This window comes from Molothrus aeneus, chromosome 4 (assembly GCF_037042795.1).
Source record: "Molothrus aeneus isolate 106 chromosome 4, BPBGC_Maene_1.0, whole genome shotgun sequence".
NCBI lineage: Eukaryota > Metazoa > Chordata > Aves > Passeriformes > Icteridae > Molothrus > Molothrus aeneus.
Genome location: NC_089649.1, coordinates 47,908,349 through 47,932,367, shown reverse-complemented (window position 1 = coordinate 47,932,367; position 24,019 = coordinate 47,908,349). Strand labels below are relative to the sequence as shown.

Genomic DNA, 24,019 nt, shown 5'->3' with positions numbered 1-24,019 from the left:
GAAGAATGTTATGTAAAATGAGCCCAGATAAAATGGAAGCAATCCTTGCTAACAGAGAAACTTGCTTGTTTTAGTCCTTACCCGGAAAGTTTTACAATCTAGATTAGCTTCCAAAATCCTGGACTAAACACCAGTGGCAGCAAAAAGTGTTTAATTTCACCTGTGTCTGGTGTACTATCAAAAGTGTCTTTGAGGAGGCAAGACCATTTATTTGATGTACTTTCCAGCTAGATTACTGGAATGTCATCTATAGAAGATTATGTGGAAAGGTCCTTGGAAAGCTGCAGAGAGCACAGACTGAAATAAAGATTATTTTACCATCCTCAAGACTGACATCTGGTTGCATTTCAAGGTATAGCAATAGATAAAGCATTCTACACAACTGTGAAGATGACCATGGAAAGTGCTGCCAATTTTTTTTTTTAAAGCAAAGAGGAGACCACATTTACTACCTAATGCTATAGAAGAAGTAAGAGGTATTAAAACAAGCAAAAGGCAGTGCTCCTCATGCAATACACTGACAAGCTGTAACATTCTGGAGCACAATACTATGGATGCTAAAACGTACACAGACCCATGTAACAAAGGGACACATTAATAGAATAAAAATCTATGGCAGGTCACAAATTACAGAAGAATCCTTGAATCTCAAACAGATGGAAAATGCAGGAGAATTTGGAAAAGTACTGCCACATAGTCTTGGCCTGTTCTCCTTTTCTGGGCATTTGATTTTGTCAGCTTTTGGAGTCAGAATTATAAAACAGATGCGCTTTTTCTTTACCCAATATAGTCATAACACCACAATGGAACACAGAGGAATCCCTGTATTCTCTCACTTTTAGATTTTCATCACCTGCTTCCTATACCATGTATGTACCCTGCAGTACAGTGTATGCATCTTGTTGCTCTCAATTCTAGAAAGTTTTGATCACACTATGATCACAATCATGGAATTAGAAAAGCTGGCAACTCCTTACCCCCAGGTAATTGTTCATTTCTCTATTTCCTTAGGATGCAAAATCCTGTGGGAGAAAAAAGACAAAAGACCTTTTTCTTTCACTCAAGTGATGTGGCCTAAAAAGGCCACATAATAAACTCCAAGCTGGAAAATAAATAGGCAAAAAACAGGAACACAGGCAGAATAGGAGAATAAAAACCAGAGAAAACAACAAAATATAATGCAGGATCAACAGAATTAAAGAGTGATTTGGTGGGGGAAATAGTTTAAGCAACTGTGTGTGTTTCTTCACATGAAACAATACGACAACCCTGAAAAACATTTTGTTTTCCTTAAAAAATTATTCCACTATTGCTGGTTTTGCAGCTGTTCAGCATAAATGTTACACATACACAAATCATCTTTTCATTACATTAAGTAAATGCAAGGGCACAAGGAAAGATAGTGCATCTGCCTGATTTTAAAAGCTTTTTCTCAGAAAAATTATCTACTGGATGTATATAATTATACTGCCTATTGAAAAATAAATACCTGTTGCAATCAGGGATTCGAACTCTCTACACAAATTATTCCTCAAAGATAATTCTATTAATCAATGCCAGTTCGAATGAAGCTAGGGGTGACCTAATTGCAGCCTTCCAATAACTGCAGGGAGCCTACAAGAAAGACGGAGAGGAACTTTTTACAAGAACAAGTAATAATAGGACAAGGGGAAAGGCTTCAAACTGAAAGAGAGTAGATTTAGATTAGATATTAGGAAGAAAATCTTTACTGTGAGGGTGGTGAGACACTGGACAGGTTGTCCAGAGAAGTTGTGGATGCCCCATCCCTGGAAGCGTTCAAGGCCAGGCTGGATGGGGCTCTGAGCATCCTGGTCTAGTGGAAGGTGTGCCTTACTGTGGCAGAGGGGTTGGAATAAGATGATTTTAGGGTCCCTTCCAACTCAAAATCTCATGACAATGAAGTGCAGTTCAGGCCACAATGAAGTGCAGTTCAGGTGCATTACTTCTTTAACAGAGACAGACATAATTCATAATGTCTCTTTAGCAAAAATACAGAAGTGAACAATGTCTCATAACTCTATACTGTAATTTACATAGTTTTGTGGTATAAACAGTACCTTTATTTTTATTTGAAAGAATGGTTCTAATGTGGTTCCTCTGTGGCTGAAAAAGGTAAGAGTTTGGGTTCACTAGGCTGCTTCTCCTACAGAAATAAACTGTATTGTTGTTGAATATTTATTTTTGCAGTTTGTATATTTAAGAGAATTTACTTCTCTGACCACAGTAGAACCAGACAGCTGAGTCTGATTCTCTGCTCTAATCCCTTTCCATCTAGTGCTCAGCAAAAACTGCTTCTCACACTCTTCTTTCACCCCAGAGCTTTTCCTACACAGGAGGAAAATAAATTATTAAATGAAAACTCATAAACACAGTGTAACAGTTAAGAATGGAAACATACACTGCTTTCCTTTTTCTTGGTGTGGTGAGAAGCATACCCTTGTAGTGGTGTCATTCTCGGTTTTGTTCTGGAATTGAGAGCACTTCAAGAAGTCTGGCCAAGAGGCATTCACCATACCCAGGACTGGTTCACAGCCTTCTTTTGCTGCCTCACAAAACGTCCTGCAGGGCAAGAGGCCTCGACTAAAGAAAAGAGACAGAGCAAAATTAAAAATTATTATTACTTTAGCAGTCTGTGAGAACTTTTTAGAAAGCCCAAAAAGTAATAATAAATGCTTTTGACAAATCTTGTGCTCTACAGGGCTACACCCATACCCTTACAGTGATTAAATTTTCAACCCAACATTTTTGCAGTTTATGTTTAAATGACTGAAGAACCTCTTAGGCTTTAGCAAATGAAGTTTTGCTTTATTAATAACCACTCACAATGCCACAGAATAATCTTTTTCCTGGTACACTACAGACATCTTTCTCTTTACATCTGACTCTCAGTTGTATCTGCCCATCTCAAAACCATGGCTGGAATCCCATATTCAGTCACAAGGAAGTGGCCTGAACTGAAGAAGTCTACAGTACCCAAAAATTTATTCATTTTACAGTAGCAGAGAATAACATGGTACTTTTTACCAACTGTGTGACATGGCAGCAACCACAAGAAAGTGGAAAGCTGCCAAAGCTGCCTCACTACAATGTTAACTGAGAGATTGATGTAAAGCAAAATATTTACTTGCATAAGTATTTTGAAGTCAGTATGGTTGCCTTTCTCTGCTTAGTATCTAAAAAGACAAGTGTGCTGTCAGTGCTGTTACTGAGTTCTTTACATACTCTGGCTGGAACCACTTTTTTAAGAAAGGTGTTCTTAGAGATACATTCTCCAGGTAATGCTAAGGACTTTTACACAATGCACTTCACATGCTGCAGTTACTGAATTTATCTCAGAATCAAATCAAGGAATTTATCTCTAAAATTGTCTCTTGCAGCTTCCAGGATGGCAGATTATTGTTGCCTGTAAAGAACCATATATATTCTAAAATAGCCCTTCTCACCACCAGATTTTTTTATTGTGATCTGTTGAAAGACAGAAAATTTTTGCACTAAAGACCACCTATATGGCTGTGTACAAAACCAAGAATGGTTTCTTCTGAGGACAGAAGAGCTGCCACTTATTAGTTCTGCACGTTGTACCGACAAACTAAGTTTCTCTGACTTGTAAAGGCTCTTCAGAAAAAGATGTTCTGAAACACTCTTCTTCTTTTTACAGAACCTATTCAACATGCAGAGAAAGAAAGGGCACAAAAGCTCTTCAGCAGCCATTACTGCCTCCAATCTGGAGCCTGAGAAACTCCTTAAATAAAGGGGATTTGACAGGGCAAGTGACTGTCTCCAGACATTTTTAAGCTTTTCATTCTTAGCTAATATACTAATAACACTTCTGGTTTGACAGAGGTTCCCTAGTACAGGAAAATGCCAAAAGAAATGCTGCTACTTACTACAGAATGCACTTGAGTTTCAAAATATCTGTAAGAAATAAGATGTCACAAAACTAAAATGGAGTATTGATTTGACCTGTTGGTGATAACCCTGTATTTTATTCAATCTGATATGCTTAATTTAACTTTCTGTTCATTTTTTACAAAACCACAAAATATGCTACAAAACTGTATTACAGTGAAAAGTATTGTAAGCAGTGAGTCTACCTCATTTACTGGTGCAATGGAGCATACCTGATGATCACAAGCGGTAATCTGAAGGCATTACATTTTGCTCAGTATATTTTTTTGTTCTCAAAAACAAGTGTCAGTAGGGACATTACTTGAATTTAACAGGTCTCTGACAGAGATCTACTAATCACAGTTAAAACCAATCTGTACATATGATTTCTACCAATGGGAATGCTACTTGAAAATAATCCCAAAAAAATAAATAAACAAAGCATAAAGAGTTCTTGAGGACTCTCAGATAAAGTTTCATACAAGTCTGGAGTATTTGATATGATCTCTGTTTTTCCTGACCCACACCTAAACCATTAACTTTTAAAGCACCACACCTCAGCTGTAGCCTGACATTTAGCAACCAGGCAATAGTACTATGTGCATGTCAATATCTTCAAATGTAACTGTAGAAAACTTTCATCTATATGGTTCCTTGTTTCCAAAGGTCTTTCAACATACTGAACATTAATTTAAATCAAAATTTAAAAAGTTGTATTAAAATATAATTATGCAGAGTTATACTTACACATAATTGTTAAAAAGCTTCTAAAAATGTAATTTTTTTCAGAATATCTATCTGCACATTGAATTCTTTACATCTGTATGAGGAAAAAACCTAAAAATACAAAAAAAGTTCACTTATTTATATGGTCTTGGATTTGCATGGCGAGGTGGGAGGGATACAGGAGTGGCTCCTGTAAGAAGCTGCCAGAAACTTCTCCTGTGTCTGACAGAGCCAACTCCAGTCAGATGCAAGACAGACCCACCACTGGCCAAAGCTGAGCCAATCACTGATGGCTGCTGTACCTCTCCAATATTTAAGGAGGCAGGGAAAAATATCTGTGCAAGGCAACTGCAGCCAGGAGAAAAGAGTGAGAATATGGGAGGGAAGCAACTCTGGAGATACCAAGGTCAGTGCAGCAGGTGGGGCAGGAGGTGCAGCCCCTGGACGACTCTACTCTGGAATAGGTGGATGCCCAAAGGAAGCTGTGACCCTCTGAGACCCCACACTGGGGCAGGTTTGATGGCAGAACCTGTGAGCCTGTGGTGAATCAACACTGGAGCAGCCTGAAGTTCCTGAAGGACTGCACACTGTGGGAGGGACCCACACTGCAGCAGTTCATGAAGAACATAGCCCATGGCAAGGACTCACACTGGAGAAGTTCCTGGAGGGCTGTGTCCCCCATAGGAGGGACCCCATGGTGGAGCAGAGGAAGAGTGTGAGGAGTCCTTCTCCTGAGAAGGAAGGAGTGACAGTGACGATGTGTGATGAACTGACCACAGGCCACACTTGCCATCCCCCTGCACCTCTGAGGGGACAGGAGGTAGAGAATTCATGAACAAAATTAAACACAGGAAGAAGAGAAGGCTGTGAGGAAGTTATTTTAAGATTTGGGGTTACTTTTCTCATTGCCTTGCTCTGATTTGATTGGCAGTGAATTAAATTCCTTTCTCCATGTCAAGTCTGCCTATGACAGTAGCTGGTGACAGATCTCTCCTTGTCCACATCTTGATCCGTGAGACTTGTTCTACATTCCCAATCTAGCTGAGGAGGGGAATAACAGAGCAGCTTTGGAGAGCACCTGGTGACCAGCCAGGGTCAACCTACCACAGACATGCACAGAACAGTAATAATTTGGAAATTACCAGTCTTTTAAAAGACAACTACGTGGTGATCAAATAACCAAGCAGAATTTGTAGTCCCTAGAGAAGCTGTGACAAATCAGAAAACATGGGATTATCCAGTGATTACTGCAATATGTGGCCCAGTTTCAATGGCTGAGTCATGTGTGCTCCATAAATTAAATATTTCTGGATAATGATCAAGTTTAGTATGGACTTATTGCTTAATTTGCTGGAGGATGAAAATATTATTAATAGTCCTTATCTTGATTAGTCTTATTTACAGCTACTCAGAGGCCAATCATTTTAAAAATAAACTGGCAGGTCTATGGCAATCTTACCATAATTGATTTGGCACCAGTGGCAGGCACAGAAGCAGGTTGTAACATATTAGCATGTGATTCTGCTCTTCAGGATATTAATAGAAAAGCTCCTGAAATTGGAGTTTGATGAAAGAAAGAAAATATGACATATTTTTATCTCTGTGGTTGGTTTCCCCAGACCCAAAACCCACACTTCAGTAAATTCAGCTGCGTAGAAATGCCAAAATTAAGAAATGTAGGGAACAAAAAAATTAGAAATCTTCTTTACAGCTTATTAAAAAGCATATTAAAGATAGAGAGAATATATAAGGGTTTTTAATTTGCGTAACGTATCATTGAAGAAGCTGTCTATCAGAAGTTTTGTATTAAATACTCATTGAAGCGCATATATTCAATACAGTATATACTCTGTTAAGTGCTTTTAAGTTTCCAAAGAGGTCAAACACTGTCTGAAAGCAGAAGATCTGACTTCCCTGTCATGATAATCACCCAGCGTTCACTTACACTGGAACTCAGATTGCCTAATTATAATCCTGCAGGGACCTGCTCCTTATAACTCAGTTATTCTACATTTTTAGATGAATTTTTTTCAGAATTTACTTCTTCTCTTCTTTGCAATCACAATGCACAGGGGTCCTCATCAGACTCTGTTTCTTAGTGTTTTAAGTAGTAGAAGTTATCAAAGAAATAATACTCCAAGAAGAAGTAAGGAGAGGGAAGATCCTCATGGTGACTCTTTTCCTCTTGCTTCAGAATTTACCACATTTTCTAAGGTTAGCTCAAGATTCAAGTTAGCTAAAGAGTCTGACTCCCAACCTCAGCAGACACTGAGGGCATGTCTTTTCTGGAAGCAGCAGCACTGTATGCAGCTTGGTTCCCAAAAGCCTGGATCTGGTTCCATGCTACTTTTAGTTTTGCTGCTTGTAAGAGCTGTTTTTAGGCTGTAAACAAGAGGTCAAATAACTCATTCAACTGAAGAGTAATGTGACCAAAAAAACCCAAAAACAATTGATTGGGTCCTCCAAAAGGATACATGCAAAGAAGGAATAAGATGTCACGAGAGGGAGAAGTAGAAATAGCTAGAGCTGAAAAAAGGAATAAATTAAATAAAATTAACAATTAACTATCCTGCAGAAGCTCCCCATGCAACATGGTGAATATAGAATAATATATCTAGTGCTCATGATTATCTGTGTTAATTCTTTGTGTCTTGACAATAGTATCTCCACTGGTAAAAGCACTTCTATAGACATGCCCTGTTGAGAAATTAATTATTGCAATTTTACTGGTTAAAACAATAGAAAGTAAATGATTTGCAAAATGCTTACAACCAAGTTGTTATGCCAGAGCTGAAAATGCAGCACGAAGATCACTCTGAGAACACCCAACTGTTAGCTGCATTGCTAAAGGACACATTTGTGGCTCATTAGACAACCTGACTGCAGGCAGACTGATGAACATTTTCTGCTGCTTCTCATTACTGTTCTTTCCCCAGCTTCATCCCTTCAGTTCTTTCAGGATAACTTTTTCTGTGGCCACACAATAAGCTGTATTCAGGTACTGAGACAAGTTAAAAACAACTGTAGGATATTTTGCTGTACATGCTAAGGATGGTGACAGATCTCAGGCCTGAGGCAATATAAAAGTAATACAATTGTGAGAGATTGCTGGGGCAGGGAGAATGAGTGCAAGGAAAAACTGAAACATCATGAAATAATGGGAAGAAGAAAACTGAGGTTACTCTTTATTGCTACAGTCCTGAAATCAAACATGTTGGGAGTGATTAGCTCACACATCAGCCTTTGTGTGTTCTAACTGTCTTTAATACTTTTCATGATATTCTAACAATAACGACTGTCAGAGAATATAAATGTCAGAAAAAGAAGTTTCTACAGCAGAGCAAACACACACACCCAGGATTACAGTTTTCTACAGTGACCATTCTTGTGAAATCGTTCTCAGTGCCCTCTCACAAGTACTTCAATATGGAGAGCAGCACAGTCACTGACAGTTTTACGAGACAAACTCATAAACCTCTCAATACCACTTCTTGATTCATGGATTTTTAAACAAATCGGCTGCTAGTGCTTCATATAATCAAGAAAAATATTTATTTTTATATTTTCTTGTTTGGTTTTCATCTCTAAGTTTCAAGTTCATTTGAATGTTTGAATTTCTATTTTGTCTCTTAGATAGGGGTTTAAATCTGAAATTTGCTTCTTTACATAATAAAATCTGAAAAGAAAGCAATATTATTTTAGATTTTTGTATTTATTTCACTTGACAAAAATGTATTGAATCCATATAGCAACACTGAAAGATGGCATCTCAATTCCATGTAACACTTTGTAATACTAAAAGCAAAGTATTACCTCCCACCTAGTTTTTAGCTTAAATGCATGTAGTGTTCTCAAAACAGATTCATGTGTGTAAGTACAAAGATGCAAAAAGTATAGGGCTCATAGTCTGAGAAACATGGAACATCTTAAAGGAAAAAAAGGCCTCAGAGGCGAACCTGGTAAAAGGCACAGCAGCTCAGTTTCCCAGGGGTGGGAGCCTGAATAATTGTTAGAGCTGTTTAGACAAGATTAAGGTTGGGCAGGAACTGGCTGAACTGCAGGTAAGTGTCCACTCATCTGCCCTACAGGGACTCAACATAAGGATTTAAGGATTTATTAAGATAGTGCAGAAGGCCACTTCTAACTCATACACCCATGAATACCCCATTTACAATCATGAAGCTTGGCAACTACAGATGAGCCACAAGAGGAGTGCCCTTTCCAAGAGATTGAAAAAAGCCTGGGTTACACAATGAGAATGAAAAAGATGGAGATACTGAATGGATTGCCTGCAGCATGGAAGAACAATCTGTTTAAAGGCTATGAGAACAGAAAAGTGGCAAAACCAAATTTGATGAAAAAGCTGGACTGGAATCTCTTCTGTGGGTCCACACAGATTTTTTTCACTAAGAATGACAGTTTAAATTAACTACTCCTTAATAGTTGCCATATCTTATGGCAACAGGAAAGAGACAGCTGAAGTGTTACACTTGCAAAAGTCTTAGAACACATCTGCTATTCGAGAGTACCATACCTAACAAATAGCTCACACAGAACTGTGAAAGCTCTTCAGACAGGGGGGAAATATAAATTCCTGATTCCAGTGAAAGTGGAACTGGGAACAAATGCAAATATACCATTAGATAAAAAAGACTCTTCTTATCCATCCAAAAATGAGTAAAGGAAGCAGCAGCTGCTGTTGAATTTTACATCTTCTACATCAACTGCTGTTATTTAACATCTCTTTCAGGCTTAGAAATGCTCTTCAGAACATCTGGCCAAACTGTGTTGATATCCTTAAGAATGGACACATACAGTCTCTACAATGCAAGTTAGAATTTTTTGTCAGTACAATAATTTATTTTGTAGACAAAACCCAGATAAACTATTTTGACCAAAATAAGGAGTCACATCTGAGTCAGCAGTGCCGGGGCAGCGAGGATGGACAACCCTGTCCTGGGGTGCATCAGGCACAGCATGACCAGCTGGGCAAAGGAGGAGATTGTCCCACTCTTCTCTGCACTGGGGCAGCCTCCCCTCAAGTCCTGGGGGCAGTTCTGGGTGCCACAATGTAAGACAGATATTAAACTATAAAAGAGCATCCAAAGGAGGGCAATAAAGATGATGAAGGGTCTAGAGGGGAACCCCTATGAGAAGAGACTGAGGACACTTGGTCTGTTCAGCTTGGAGAGGAGGAGCGTGAGAGGAGGAGACCTCATCATAGTCTGCAACTTCCTCATGAGGGGAAGGGGAGGGGCAGACACTGATCTCTTCAAGTTTGGGACCAGTGACAGGACTCGAGGAAACAGCACGAAGCTGAGTCAGGGGAGGTTTAGGTTGGGTATCAGGAAAAAGTTCTTGCTCCAGAGCATGTTTGGGCACTGGAATAGGCTCCCTAGGGAAGTGGTCAATGCACCAGCCTGACAGAGTTCAAGAAGCACAGGGACAATTCTCTCAGGCACATGGTATGACCCTTGGAGATGTTCCTGTGCAGGGCCAGGAGCTGGACTTTGATGATCCTTGTGGGTATCTTCCAAACCAGGATATTGTATGATTCTGTGAACCAGCAAGAAACAAATTCAGAAATCCCCTCTGACTCCTCAGTCACTTTCCACGACAGCATAATACATCACAAGTTGAGCTTACAATACTCTAACAATCAGAAACTCCTAAAGCATACACCGTACAGCCAAAGCATAACTATTGCAATGTAGCATTGAAAAGAAAAAAAATCTATCAAAAATTTTCACTGTGTTTGTACAATGACCATAATCAGTTGGGATGATCTGTCCTGACTACAGCAATCAGCCCTTCCAGATTTCTCTTACTGATCCCATCACTTGATTCAAAGACAACAGTGAAAATGGGAGAGAGGCACTAAATTAATTAATTAGAGCTTTAGTTCAGCCATGAATCAGTTGAAATAAGTATTATTAAGAATATTGCTACAACTATGAGCTATTTTTACAATATTGTACTATCTGCCAAAATGACTCCTAAATGAAGTCAAATTTCTGAAAAATCTTGCCTAGTATTTATTATGCAAACTATGAACACACCGTTTATTTAGTTTACTCTATAGAAATTTCTTTTAAAAAACAAAACAAACTCCAAAAATGCCTGAAAATTCAGGTTACAAGATCTTTTGATTTCAGCAAACAGAATTCACACTTGGGAAAGAGAAGCTGGCACAGTGAAACTGAAGTCCTCTGCATTACACACCAGTATTTCAATCACAGCATTGCTACAGGAATTCTGGACTCACTGGAAGTAAATCACACATTACACAGCTGCTCTAAGTATTTGTATCTTCAGGACAATAAATACACCCAAAACAATAGTGTACCTGAAGAACTGCCTTCCATTTCCACAGATGACTGTGAGAGGTACCCTTAATTTCATGCAGTTTTCCAGAACTCATGTTTTCCTGTGCACTTCAGAGCATTCCCAAAAAGGAAGACCTCAAGAATCAAAACAAGTTAAAACTTTCTGAGCTGCATCTCATCAGGAATCCTAAAGAATCAGACACACTTCTCACTCTTTGACATTCAAGGATCTTCTCTGTCAAGTAGAAAATCATTGTAAGCCATTATCATGCTGCTTCAAGTTCACATTAAAATTGTTTCACAAACAAATCTGTCAGAAGCAGATCTCATCAATTTAAAGAAGCTGTCCTCCCCTCCATCAGCCTGCTAAAAAACCTCTCCCCACCTCTCTTCCCTAATTCTTTGTGCCAGCACAGCACTTCATGCTGTTACACAATGGATAGCATCAGTCACTCCTAATTTAATTCAGATCAGTTTCCAAATCCAATCTATCATGGAGCGGACTAAATACTCTTGACAGGACATGGAAAAACATGTCCTGAGACAGGGAATAACAAGCAGGAGAATAGGATAATACTGATTCTTTCAGCACCACTAGCACTTTATATAGCATTATCTATCATGAAACAGTAATCTAGAACATGTTCTCCAGAAGGGTTGTGAAACTTTCACCCTCAGAGATCCTCAAAACCCGAGAGTAGCCCTGAGGAGTTTCACTCATCTTTAATGCTCATCCTGATGTGAACCAGAAGAGTTCCAGAAGTTTCTCTCCTCCCCACCTGCGTAACCTTGTGATTCTAGTTTGACTGCCCTGCTCAGCCTGAGAGCCTGGTGCTTTCCCCTGGGGTCTCCAATAGGGCAACAATAACTTCTGACAGAGACAGACTTGTGAGAGGTAAGCACGTCTCACTAACTGAATCCTCAATAGGGTTTGAGTGCAGATGGTTTACAAGCTATTTGTTAATAAGATGGGCACTAAAAGATGTTAAAATTAGCTGAAAAGCATAGGAATTTTTCGAGAATTCTTTAACCACACTTTAATCTGAAACCATTTTGTTTACTAATTGCTGCACAATAGGGTGTACTCATATCTATCAGAAGAGTTCTATCTACCATACTAAGATAAATTGTTACCTCATCTGTATGTTTCTGGTTGTGAGCCCAGATACACCAGTTGAACAGGAAGATCAGTGTTAATGCTCCTGAAATGTTTATGAAAATGCAATGTTTCACCTAAAGTTCCTACCCTACAACTATTGCAATTTATTAAATTAAATAAATTTTATTCTGTGAAAAAGCATGTTTTTCTAAATTAGCAAACAGACAAATTAACAAAAAGCCATGCTAATTTTAAGAGTAGTTGTAAAAGTTATTTAAGCTACATAAGTGATCAGTATTTATTTATAAGAAATAATATATTATTATTAATAATATATTGCATGTGCAGAAGAATGACTTATAACCTCTAGTTAACATACTAACTTAGGAACCATAAACCACAGCTTATAATAGATAATACACACAGAAAATCCGTGCAACAACAAGGCTGAAGGCAATCAATCAGTAACATATTCATTAATAAAATAACCAGCCTTCCTGATTTTCCTTTCTGCCTCCTTCCCTTAACTTCTCTGTGCAGCATTGTAAAATATAGTTTCAAGCAGACATTTCCATGCCCAGACTGTTCTCAAAAGTGTTTCTCTATATGATAGCCTTTTAACTCTGGTGCATCCATCACACACACATTTGAAGTTACATCAGTGGGGATGGTGAAACACTGCACAAAGTTTTGATGCTGCCTGCTATGGCAAAGGCTGGCTTCACATGCATTGGACCACACACATAATTCTGGCCAATGCAGGATGCCAGTGTCTATATTTCTATATTGCTTTTCTAACTTTTTAATTTTTAATTAATTTCTTAGTTAATCCCTTCTTTCTTTATGTTGACTTATTGATAAATTATACATACCCGTAATGCTAAACAGTTTGTGGGCAGGGAAGGGACAGTTCTCTCAATGTGAAAAACACATTCTTTCCAGCATCCTCTCTGTCCTTTTCCCCTATATTTTGTCCCTGGTTTGTCCTTCCTGACACTGCATCTGTGTAAAAGAACTGGCATCACAGAGTTAATTTCAGGCCCCATACCTAGATCCAGGACCACCCTGAGCTATTGGGACCCTTTAGGCCCACCCACAGCAGCCAAGCCTCAACAGTTACAGAGACTAAAAGTCTCACTCATGTCTCAAGAGGAACATGTTATACTCATAGGACAGCAGAAATAAAATTTTGGTTTTTGAAAAATTGTCTTTCCTTAGAGCATGAATTGGAGCTTGAGGATTTATTTTCTTCTTGATTCTTTTTCTGTGCAAATATTTAATCACTTTCTGGATCTGTGTATTGTAGATTTGTTTTGATCCATGCATCTATTTATTACCTATTCAATTTTCCATTTCAAGTCACCCTGATTTTATTCACTGTCTCCTTACATTTAGAAATTCATGTCTGAAACACTGAATTCATCACTGAAACATGTTTTCAATCATGGCTTTGCATATGACATCTGTTACTGCACATAAACACTTTCAGAAGTACACAGGAACTATCTAGTGCTATTTTACAGATACATTAAACAGACAGTTTTGCTAGTTTGAAACCCTCCCCAATGCATTACACCTCCCAACCATTTCACTTTCTCGTTGCTGTAAATTAGTTCTACTTCACCTTGAATTATTGTGCTATCAATTTAATGGTAGACTGGAGCTGACATTGAGTACTGACATTGCATAAAGCCTTACAAAATGTTTCTCACAACACATTGACTATCTGCCATTAGCAACTCTATCCTCAACATTTTGCTTATCAAAAAATTACACCATAAAATCATTATTATAACAAGCGGTTAAATTAAATCTATTGGAAGCTTATTAACTGCTAGAAAGAACAACATTAATGAAAAAATTATTCATTTGTTTTGGTGTTCTGGGCTTTTTCAAACAACACAGACCCCGTGTATTCCTCAGTTTTTCTGCTGAACAATAACACATCAATTCCCTTAGGAGGATGCTTTAAATCAACAATAACAAGACACACAAAAAAAAGCAAAAACTAGCAGACAGAGAACACTATTTATGTGGGCAAGCATTTGCAACACTATTACACTCTAATTTTTGTGTTCCTTTTTGACAGGATTTGACTATACACGTTTTTCATTAGCTGGACCTCCAAGATTGTGTGGTTCAAGTCACAACTGCACTTAAACAGACTTAAAAATTTAGATTTAAAAACTGAAGATTTAAAAACTGAAGACCGGATTATGACTCGGTTATATCCAAAGACAGATTTTACAACAGTGTGGGTTTTTGTCACACAATTAGTCTGCTGGATTCTGAAGGGCTGCAAGCCAAGTCATGGCAACATTTAAAACAAAAGACATGATTTCAAACATTCTATGTATAAACCACTTCACCCACTGAACATCACCTCTGCTTTATTTTGAATTGAATTCTAAATTCAATTCTAAACTTCTGTATCTCCTTGGCAAACAACTATTGCCAGAACTACAGCTGGAATGGCCTTTGTGGGTCATGTTAAATTCCTTAGGCTAAAGAGGCACCATTAAAAAGGAAGTGGATTAAGAGCAACTCGCACAGGATGTGAAAGACAGGACTGCAAAACCCAGGAAACAAGTGGTAGCCACTTATAAGCATCTGGAAGAAGTCTCCACTCCATGTGCCTGGGTCATGGCAAGAACTACACTGGATGAAGTCATGAGAAAAACATGAAGAGACAACACGCTGGTAGGAGAAAACTGTCCCACCTTATTCCTTGGAGACCTGGAAAGTGATTGTCACCAGTGCAGGAGCTTAATGTTTAAAAGGAAATACCACCAATTTCAATGAAAGCATCTCTGATAGGTTTATGAGAGAGGATTCTAAATGTCCTTCCAAGAGGGTTTCTCAATACCTTTTCTTCAAAAATTACTCTGAAGCTAACTTCATAAATGTGTAAAATTTGAACATTTCTTAAAACTGCAGAATGGCAAAGTTCCCTCTGCATCTACAATTTGACATCTCCACACAGGTGCACTATAAAACGACAGCCTAAAAGCTGGGTCCCAGACTACCTATGGGATTGTTCAGTCAGAGGTCCTAGCAGCTGCTGTTTTGTCTCAGCATATTTACCTGCTTTTGTTGCCAAAATCAAGTGGATTAAAACAAAATTAAAGCATGCCAGTGGAGGATTGCCTATACAAATTCATACATATCCACACATCATTCATACACAATTAAACCCATTGTGGACTTTGTGTAATAGATATTAACTCAAATGTATGCTGATAGCTTCCTGTTCAAAGCCTTAAAACAAAAATTCTCATTAGCTGTGTAAACAAGATCCATGTGATCAGTCAGCTTTTTCTCCTAAACACTTCAAAAGCCTCAATTAACTCTAAAATTTAGGTTTTTAATAACATCTCATTATTTTAGTAAGTTTAGCTGTTATAAACGTGATAAAATATACTTAATTTTACTCTCAGCAGGAGAAACAAAGAACACGGATAAGTTTCAAGTGAAGTTCACAAAAACAGGAAAAAGGAAATAACTACATCACTGGTCTCATTCATGGATTATACTAAACATGACAGGCAGATATCTATTTCTCTATGAAGACTGATTCCTTTCCATTTTTTAACAGGACATGAATGAAATTGTTTTGAACAGTTGACAGCTTTTAATAAAAGACACCACGCATATTTCTGGATTTGTTTTTTGGACCTAATATTTCATCCTATTTTAAGCCCACAGTGAAAATCATACTACTTGGTTTTTCCTTTTTACTAATTACAGAAAAAAGATTAAGACAATCAACCAGAAAAAAATTAATTTATTGCTTTAGAAAATCAATTTATTTAATTTATTAAGAAAATCAACCACAGAATCAAATTTGGCACTTTGAGTCATATCAGCAGCTCTTCAAAGAACATTTGACTGCATACAAACTATTCACAGCTTCTTAGAACCTATTTAGTATTAACCTAATTTTCATTAGTTAATTTCTCCCATTCCAAACATACCATGTTGACCTATTCTGACCTCTTTGGCTTTCTACAAGTCTTTACCTGGCTACTGCAGTGTGTAGCATAGATACTACAGCACAATAAAATATGTTGCATATAGATATTTACATCTAACTCCTTCTAGGAAAGAGTTAGAAAATCAAAGGAAGTCTTTTCCCTTCATTGTATTGTTTTGCTCTTTAGAATTAATCTGAGGGAGGAAAAAAAGGCTGACTTATGGCAGAGAATTTTGCCATACATTCACTGTGCGTTAGATCACAAGTTAAGTGAATGAATAAGTGAAATTAATTTTCAGGGTTTAATCAAGATGAAAAATAATGTTGTTCCTAAAGATACAGGCTATAAACGTTACTGAGTAGGTTTCTGATCTACTGCAAATTCCTTGCTCAGTTTTGGCTTCCCAAGCCATTAATGTGCCAACATTACTTTCTCTTCCCATCCTTGTTTTCTTCATGTTGGCTGCAAACTTTTGGAGGCAGGAGGCTGCCCTTCAGTGCATGTTTGTACAGCATCCCGCATAAAAAGCCATGATCTCCAATGGACTCTTTGAGCCCTAACTGAAGACAAGCCATTTCACAACCATGTTTTCAAAGATATCTGACATGAAAAAAGCATAGTGAGAGAAAATATACAGAAATGCAAGGTGCATTGGAATTTTAGTTTGGAAGCACTTTTTTAGTTTGCATTGCCCTAATACTATTTTCTAGCCTAAATTAAGTTTGATTTCCAAAGATAGGAGACTCTGAGGAATTCTCAATAGAAGGCATTTCGAAACTCTGCTTTCTGGAATATACTTCTACAAAGAGGATTAATGTAAGTACTCAAGCTATTATTTCTGTTTTAAAGGAAGCATGACAGCACAGGGGTATGAGAATCCATAAGCTTCAAATTTATCCCCAGCATTAAAAGTCAAAATAAGACATGCATATGGGCCTTAAGGATCTTATATAGTCTGCCTATTTTTCCAAGTCTTTTGATGAAATTTGATTTTTTCATAGAGTGGAAGAAATATTAGAAAGCATTAATCAACGAGTCTGTTTGCATTATGCAGTAATAAGCTGACCCACTATAAATTTCTCTAATGATTTTAAATATTTAAATTTTATATTAATTTTGGCTTTAAAATACATCCCTTTTTTTCCTTTTGAAATCTGAAAACATTGCAGATTAACTTTTATTGTCTTCTTGAATTGTGGAATGCAATGCATGTGAGTTGCTATAAATAAACATCCACTATGTTGTAGTAACTGACCTTTGGCCCACTCTTAGTGTCCTTCAGTGCTGAGGGAGAATTCACTAGATTAAATCATTAATCATAACCAATAGCTCTGAGGACAGATCTCTCTTAGAACCAAGTACCAGTGTTGCATGTGATGGTCAGAGGATACAGACTATTAATTCCCAAAAGGACAAAGTTACTACTGGGAATGTTTTAGATGTCATTAGCTCAGCACATCTAGTTTAAGGTGTTCTTCCACCACTGGTATTAATTGTCATGTTTTCTTAGCAGTGCTGATGGACTGTGGTAGGACAGGGCTTTTTAAGGCTGATTTTTAAGTCGTATTGACTTAAAGATCTCATCCAACCACTCAAGAAGGATGAAGTTGCATAACACCTTTATGTAAGCAGTCCCTTACTACAAAAATTATGGGTAAGCGTGCAAAAAAGCCTTACTGCATTTCAAATTTCCATTTTCCATTTTCACGCAGGTTTTAGTTGTACTTTTAAACTTTTTCTGTACTAGAAAGTAGTATATAGATACTGTTATGTACTTTCTTAAAAGAGCAGGGATAGCTGATTTTATATGCAGTTGCTGAAATTAAACAGCTTTTAAAATTACTGCATTTTTAATGTCATACATGGTTTCACTGCGGTAAGATACAGAAGAACATTTCTGAAGAGCAACAATATTGTGGTAGTATTTAGAACTCCCTGTACCTAACTACAAAAACACTGACTATGCTCTCTGCCTAGAAACTTAAGCTCCTTCAAGTGTTAATGAAAACAATGTCTATAAATACATGAAAAATAAATGGGAAACAGACATAAGTTTAAATATCAGAGAAAGGCTATGTAATGACAGCTCACTGGATGCCAAAGATTAGTGCTTGTAACTTTCCTTCTTGTTCCTTCTTGTAATGCACTGCCACAATTATTGCTCCCATGGCTGCAAGTTGCCAACAGACTCTCAACAATACCTAAGAATAGACATCTAGGCATCACAGGAGCTTCATCTCTTCCACACTGTGTAAACAACATTTGTCACATTAAGCTTTACATACATTAGGGACAATTGCTCCACAAAGCAAAGAGAGAACAAATGAAAAGTGATGATCAGATATAGAACGGCTGACGTTAGAATGAGCCAGCTGTAACTGATGGCAGGAAATAATGACGATGTCAGTAACAGCTGCTCACAACATGAGGGGATGTTTTGTCATACTGTATGTTCTAGACAACCACAGCCCCCGCAAAAAACACTACAGCAGATGGACATTTCTGCATTCGTTACCACCAGAGGGTTTCCACAGTGACTCTTCTGCTTCAGTATCTTTCTGCTAACCGGATTCCCTTATTCAACAGACCTAACAGGGGCTTGTCTCTTTCATTTTTGGTATCTGCACTCAGCATATACAAAGTAACTTCCCCCTACTATGTTATATGCTTTTCTCTAGATCTCACTGACAGGAATTATGGGGCAGGGAAGGGGCCGGGTTCAGAAGGGAAGGAACAGTGTTAATAATTCCTTTTTGCAGATCTGACGCTCCTTAAAATAATTTATTCTTGGTTGTGAAATATGTGTGTTTGCCTGCGATAATTTGATGCTACAAAAAGGACAGTAATCACAAAAATCACTTAGTCGTCTACAGGAAAAAAAATAAAAAAGGTATTCTTGTTTAAAGGAGAAACCGGAATTTAAATTAGGACAACTGAGGTTTACCAAACTAGACTTAACTAACCAGGACACTGTCAATCCACTCTTACTGTTCTCCCCATGGTTGCCACTCTGATTCCAGTCACTGCATTTTCAGTGACATCCATGGCACACTCTGGAGACATGATTACTAAGACTCAAGTCAGATTCTAACATAATCTTACATCTAACATAATCTTGCAGTCTCACATTGGACCTTCTTCCCCATCAGTTTGCAGGGGCAACAATATTTTCCACAAAAAAAAAAAAAAATTAAAATACAAATAGAGGAACCACTGTGACCTCCAAGACATAAAACAGGACATCAAAATCGAGTTGCAGCTTTGACATTGTTAATTAATGAGGGAAGGTTGCTGCAATGGAAAGCAGGAAAAACAAAAAGAGAAAAGAGGAGGAAGGGGGAAAAGGAAAAGCCCAAAGAAAACCCCAGACTCTTGAATCTCAAAGTATTTTGGTTGACTGAAAACCACAGCAAAAATAATGTCTTCAGGAAAGAAATGGAAAAGAAACATACAAAATTTATCCTTCTATATTTCACTTATTTGATTGGTTTAAGAGTTTTGCACTTTTGATTCACACAACTCACTCTCAGCAGGTTTGTGAAAGTCAAATTCCAAAGAAGTCAGAATAAGTGAAGCAACAGAGAAATGGCCTATTCTGTTGTTGAACATTTAAATGCATCAATGTATTACCTAAACCCACTTTTCTTATTTTTTCAATAATTTTTAGAGAAAACAGGTACTATAAGGCTGGTTTTTATCAGATTTGTTAAGTAGAAAACTTGTAATACTGAATTGGAGCAGAGGTGCTATAACTAATAATGCACTCAATTAAATAGAGTTAATTTAAAATAGCTTTTGGTGGGCTAACAAAGAAATGTACACTTTGCATTTGTTTTAAACCACTCAGCCAGTGTAAAGATCAGTCTCATTCCACTGTTATCTATGCTGCCTTTCCTCCCCACTAATCCTATCTGTGTAACCATCTGTACACCTTTATTCTGGGTTAATTTTCTGTCACTTCAGTGAGCTTAATTAGCCAGTCCAGGAATCATTGTGATGCACTCCAGGCATATATTGCCTGGAGAGAGATGGTGCCTTTCATTGGCAACTGAATTTTTGACCAGTTCTCACAGAACTTCTTTCATAAGTACCCTATTCCTTCTAAACTGCAAAGCTTTCAACTTCCTGGGCTTGTTATGCTGTTTGAAACACTTACTCAATTGTCATAATCTCTTCCACTAAATCCACAGTGGAGGAACTGGAAATAAAAAATGGAAAAAAGGAGAAAGAAATCTATGCTCTCTCCCCCACCAGAAATATTAAAGATTGTGTATATCTATTAAAAAAATATTCCTTTTCCCCTTTTTGTGTCATGTTTGATTTCAGCTCTGCTAAACGCACTGATCCTATTTCAAATAAAACTCAATTTAAAAGTGCATGCACATTATACTAATGTTATGAAATTATGTAAATGCAGAAAAACATATGCTCCTTAAACTTCTAGAATAGTTTGTCACCCTGAACATATCCTGCTAATTTAATACCAAAACTAGATTTAAAATATTAACTTTGCTGAAGGAAATGACTGAACAAATTTGGAGTTTAACAAACGGCCACCCCAATCTATGACAATACTATACATATCCAAGGCATTATTGTTGTTACAAAACATTCAATTTTGGCATAGCCAGACTGGAGAAATTAGGCAGAAGAACTCTGGACATGCTTCTTTAGGAAAATAAGCCTGCCTGCCCCAATATCACAATTTTAGTTTACACAGTGGCAACATTTTTCTAAAAGAGTTCTATTACAGTTGGCTTATCATGGCAGAAATGTTGTCAATAGCTTTGACAGACAGGAATTTTGCAGTGAGGTCATAGGCTTAGTTTGGATCTTCCCTTGTCTGATTAGACAGAGAGTATTTTACCATGATTGGCTCTAGTCACTGATGGATTTTCATTCCCAAATACCTGTCATCACCGTCACTGATGCATTCAGGAAGAGCGAGACTGCAGCCGAACAGCATGATGTGCTGATAGCAGTTGAGACGATTGAGGTAACTGAAGAACTTCAGGAACTTTTCCATTTCAATACTCTTGACAACGGAGAGAACAGAAGTGACAGTGGTGTAGTTATATGGCAGCATTTGGCACTGGCTGTTGGTGATATTTCTGCAGGCACCTGTGAAATCAAAACAGTATGTTTAGAACAATAGTATGACCACTGAAGAGCATGTATTGAACTGAATAGTTAGTATATATAATATATAAACAATGCTGGTATCTCACAGGTAAGATTACATTCCATAATGCTATTATAATACTGTCAAAAAATAAGAAAAAAATTACACCAGTGATGCTTAGCTTGGAAAACCAAATAAGCTTTTAGCTATTTCCACAATCCTCTGACTTATTACAAAACTGGAATAGAAATAAAACCAAACCAATTTCTTTCTGACACAGCCTGGATACAATAAAATTCAATGGAAGCTGAGAACAGAAGTCACACAGAAAAAAATGGGTTCTGAAGCTGCTCTGGCTTTAGCATTAACATAAAGTTTCTCTTTTTGCTACCATTCTACTTTCACAAGTAGAAATTTCATCAAATGAAATTTTATTAAAAGTATTCATGAGATAGTCATGTACCTCCTGCAACTGCAAGACAGTCCCTGCCATGGCATGTGGCAAGAAGCGCTGACATTTTTGGCTGAGATCACATGCATGGACTGCTCTAGACATTTTAAAATTCATGCAGTTCTGACAGAGAAGGGCACAGTTCCTTGGAGCTATCTGATCCTTTTGTGGTACTCACTGGCTGGACAGCAGAGCAACGACTTCAAAATTCATTGATAAGAAGAAGGAATTTTGTGGCGATTATATAATAATTTTTAAAAGAAAGAAGAAACTAAACCCAGGACCTGTCCTTGAAACAGAATGATCACACAGTGAAAAATACAAATAGTCTCTATCCATCATTCTTATAGGATCCTTTCATTTACTGTAAGGCTACAATTATGGGGAATATAAACTAGTTTTGGCAATACCTACAGGAAGGTAAGAAGAGCAGTGAATGGGAATAACAGCATGTGAAAACACTGTTCATCAGAACAGCATGGTTCCTAGTTATATGGGTCATTTTTGACATTCATCTGAATTAAGAGTTTTCTGTTTATCACCAGCAATTGCCAAATGGATTGAACTAGTAAAAAAGTGCTTTTTTCTACTCCAACAATTGCAGTGCAAGTGTACAGTTTCATATTCAGTCCTGCTGAAACTAATTTAAACATTTTCTCTTTCCCATTCTCCTCTTCAAATTGTTCTTACAGCCAGCATCTGCACAAAATACACTGAACTAGGAGGCTGAGCTGACTGGAAATAACCACCTACCTTCTCTCTCAAAGGACAAAGCTCATCGTAGCCCCAAAAAAAGCAACTAGAACTGCAGTTAAGCTTAATCACTCCTTTTAGTTTTAAAAAACTGAGTCATGCCTGTAATGATAATAAGGCCATAGTTCCTCACCCAGAAGGGACTGCTGCTTCCAGATTTACGAGGCCATGCAATGAACTAGCTGTGCACATTAGCCTGCTTGCCTTTTCTCTCTTCTATTGCACCACAATGTTGTTTTTTGGTGAGCACAAGGTGAAAGGAGAGGAAGAGGGGAAAAACAACTATTTCACTTGGATCAAATAATTGGATTGAACAGATTTTTGGCAAAAAAATATTTTTTTCCAACAGAGGAGAAGGGGTGGGGCAGTGCAGTGACAGAAACTGGAGGTTAAGATCTGACCTGCTGAAAGACAAAACAAGAGTTAGTACAGTGAAATCTTGTGGCTGGAGGGTGATGTGATATGTTTTAACCATTGCAGTAACCACCAAGGCCACAAGATCCTTGTAAACCATTTCCCTTTATTGGCTAAATTTCCCTTTGACAGAGATGCTAACAGTACTTCATTCTCTCTATATCAGGTGTTGTAATTAAAACTATCCATTTCTTCAGACCTTGTTTTTCTTGTAGTGTTAAAATTTTTGAGTATGATACCCCTACTGATTTGATTTTAGTAGTCTACTACCATAGAATTAGTTTCTTAAATACCTTGAGATCTGTTATCCTGAACTTAAGTGTACTTTTCCAAGGGTCTAAAGAGTACCCAAATAGTGCTCTTCCTACTAATAGAAATGGTGGAGGTTTCCTCCAGAATTTATTTTATTTAAAATTAAAATAAAATTTAGATACAATATCTCTCCCTTTACTCACTTTATTTCTCTGGGTTTTGCTTCCTCTTATGCAATTTAGTGTAAAACCTGCCTGTTTTTCTCAGCTTTCTCAGTACCAGGTGCAGGTGACAATGGGGGTTCACAGGCTGGACTCTGTGACGAGAGGCCAGAGCTGCCCCATGGCAGACATGGATGGCTTCAGCTGGCACCCAGCAGGTGACCACAGGACACAGCTGTGAGGGCAGCACCGCTGGGAGAGCCAAATTCTGCACTGGGACTGAGTGAGGAAAACAGAAGTGTGAGAAAGAATCCTGTACCACTGAGCTGAGGGCAGAAGGGGAAAAGGCTCTTCAGGCACCATAGCAGGAATTTCTTCTGCAGCCCATGGAAGGGAGCTGGAATGGAGCAGTTACCCACTCTGCAGCTTGATGAGGGCTCCGCGCCAGAGCAGGTAGCCATGCCCTGCAGGAACTGCAACCTGTGAAGGACCAGTGCTGAAGATGGCTTATCCTGAGGAACTGCAACCCATCCAGAGGGCTCACAGAGGATCTGCTCTGGAAGGACTGCAGACCATGAAGAGATCCAGCACTGAAGCAGGGAAAATTGAGATGAGTAAGAAGCAGCAGAGTGGAACTCTTACAGACTTATCACAACGCCATTCCCCATCCTCCCGTGCCACTCACAGTAGGCAGGAGGTACAGGAGTTGGAAATGAAGGAGTGAAGCTGAGCCTGTGAAAGAAGGGTAGGATGAGGGAAAGTGTTTTAGTTCTTATATTTTTTTCTCACCATCCAGTTCTGGTTTTAATTGGCAATCTTTCAATTAATTTTT

The 24,019-nt window shown here is 38.0% G+C and overlaps 1 protein-coding gene across 1 annotated transcript in view; it reads right to left on the bottom strand.

Annotated features, from left to right (window-relative positions):
* CORIN (corin, serine peptidase) overlaps positions 1-24,019 on the bottom strand; it is a 111,632-nt gene that overhangs the window by 50,004 nt on the left and 37,609 nt on the right. Inside the window, 2 exon segments of the mRNA XM_066548459.1 lie at positions 2,420-2,601; positions 20,945-21,155. Coding sequence (XP_066404556.1) covers positions 2,420-2,601; positions 20,945-21,155 — 393 coding nt within the window.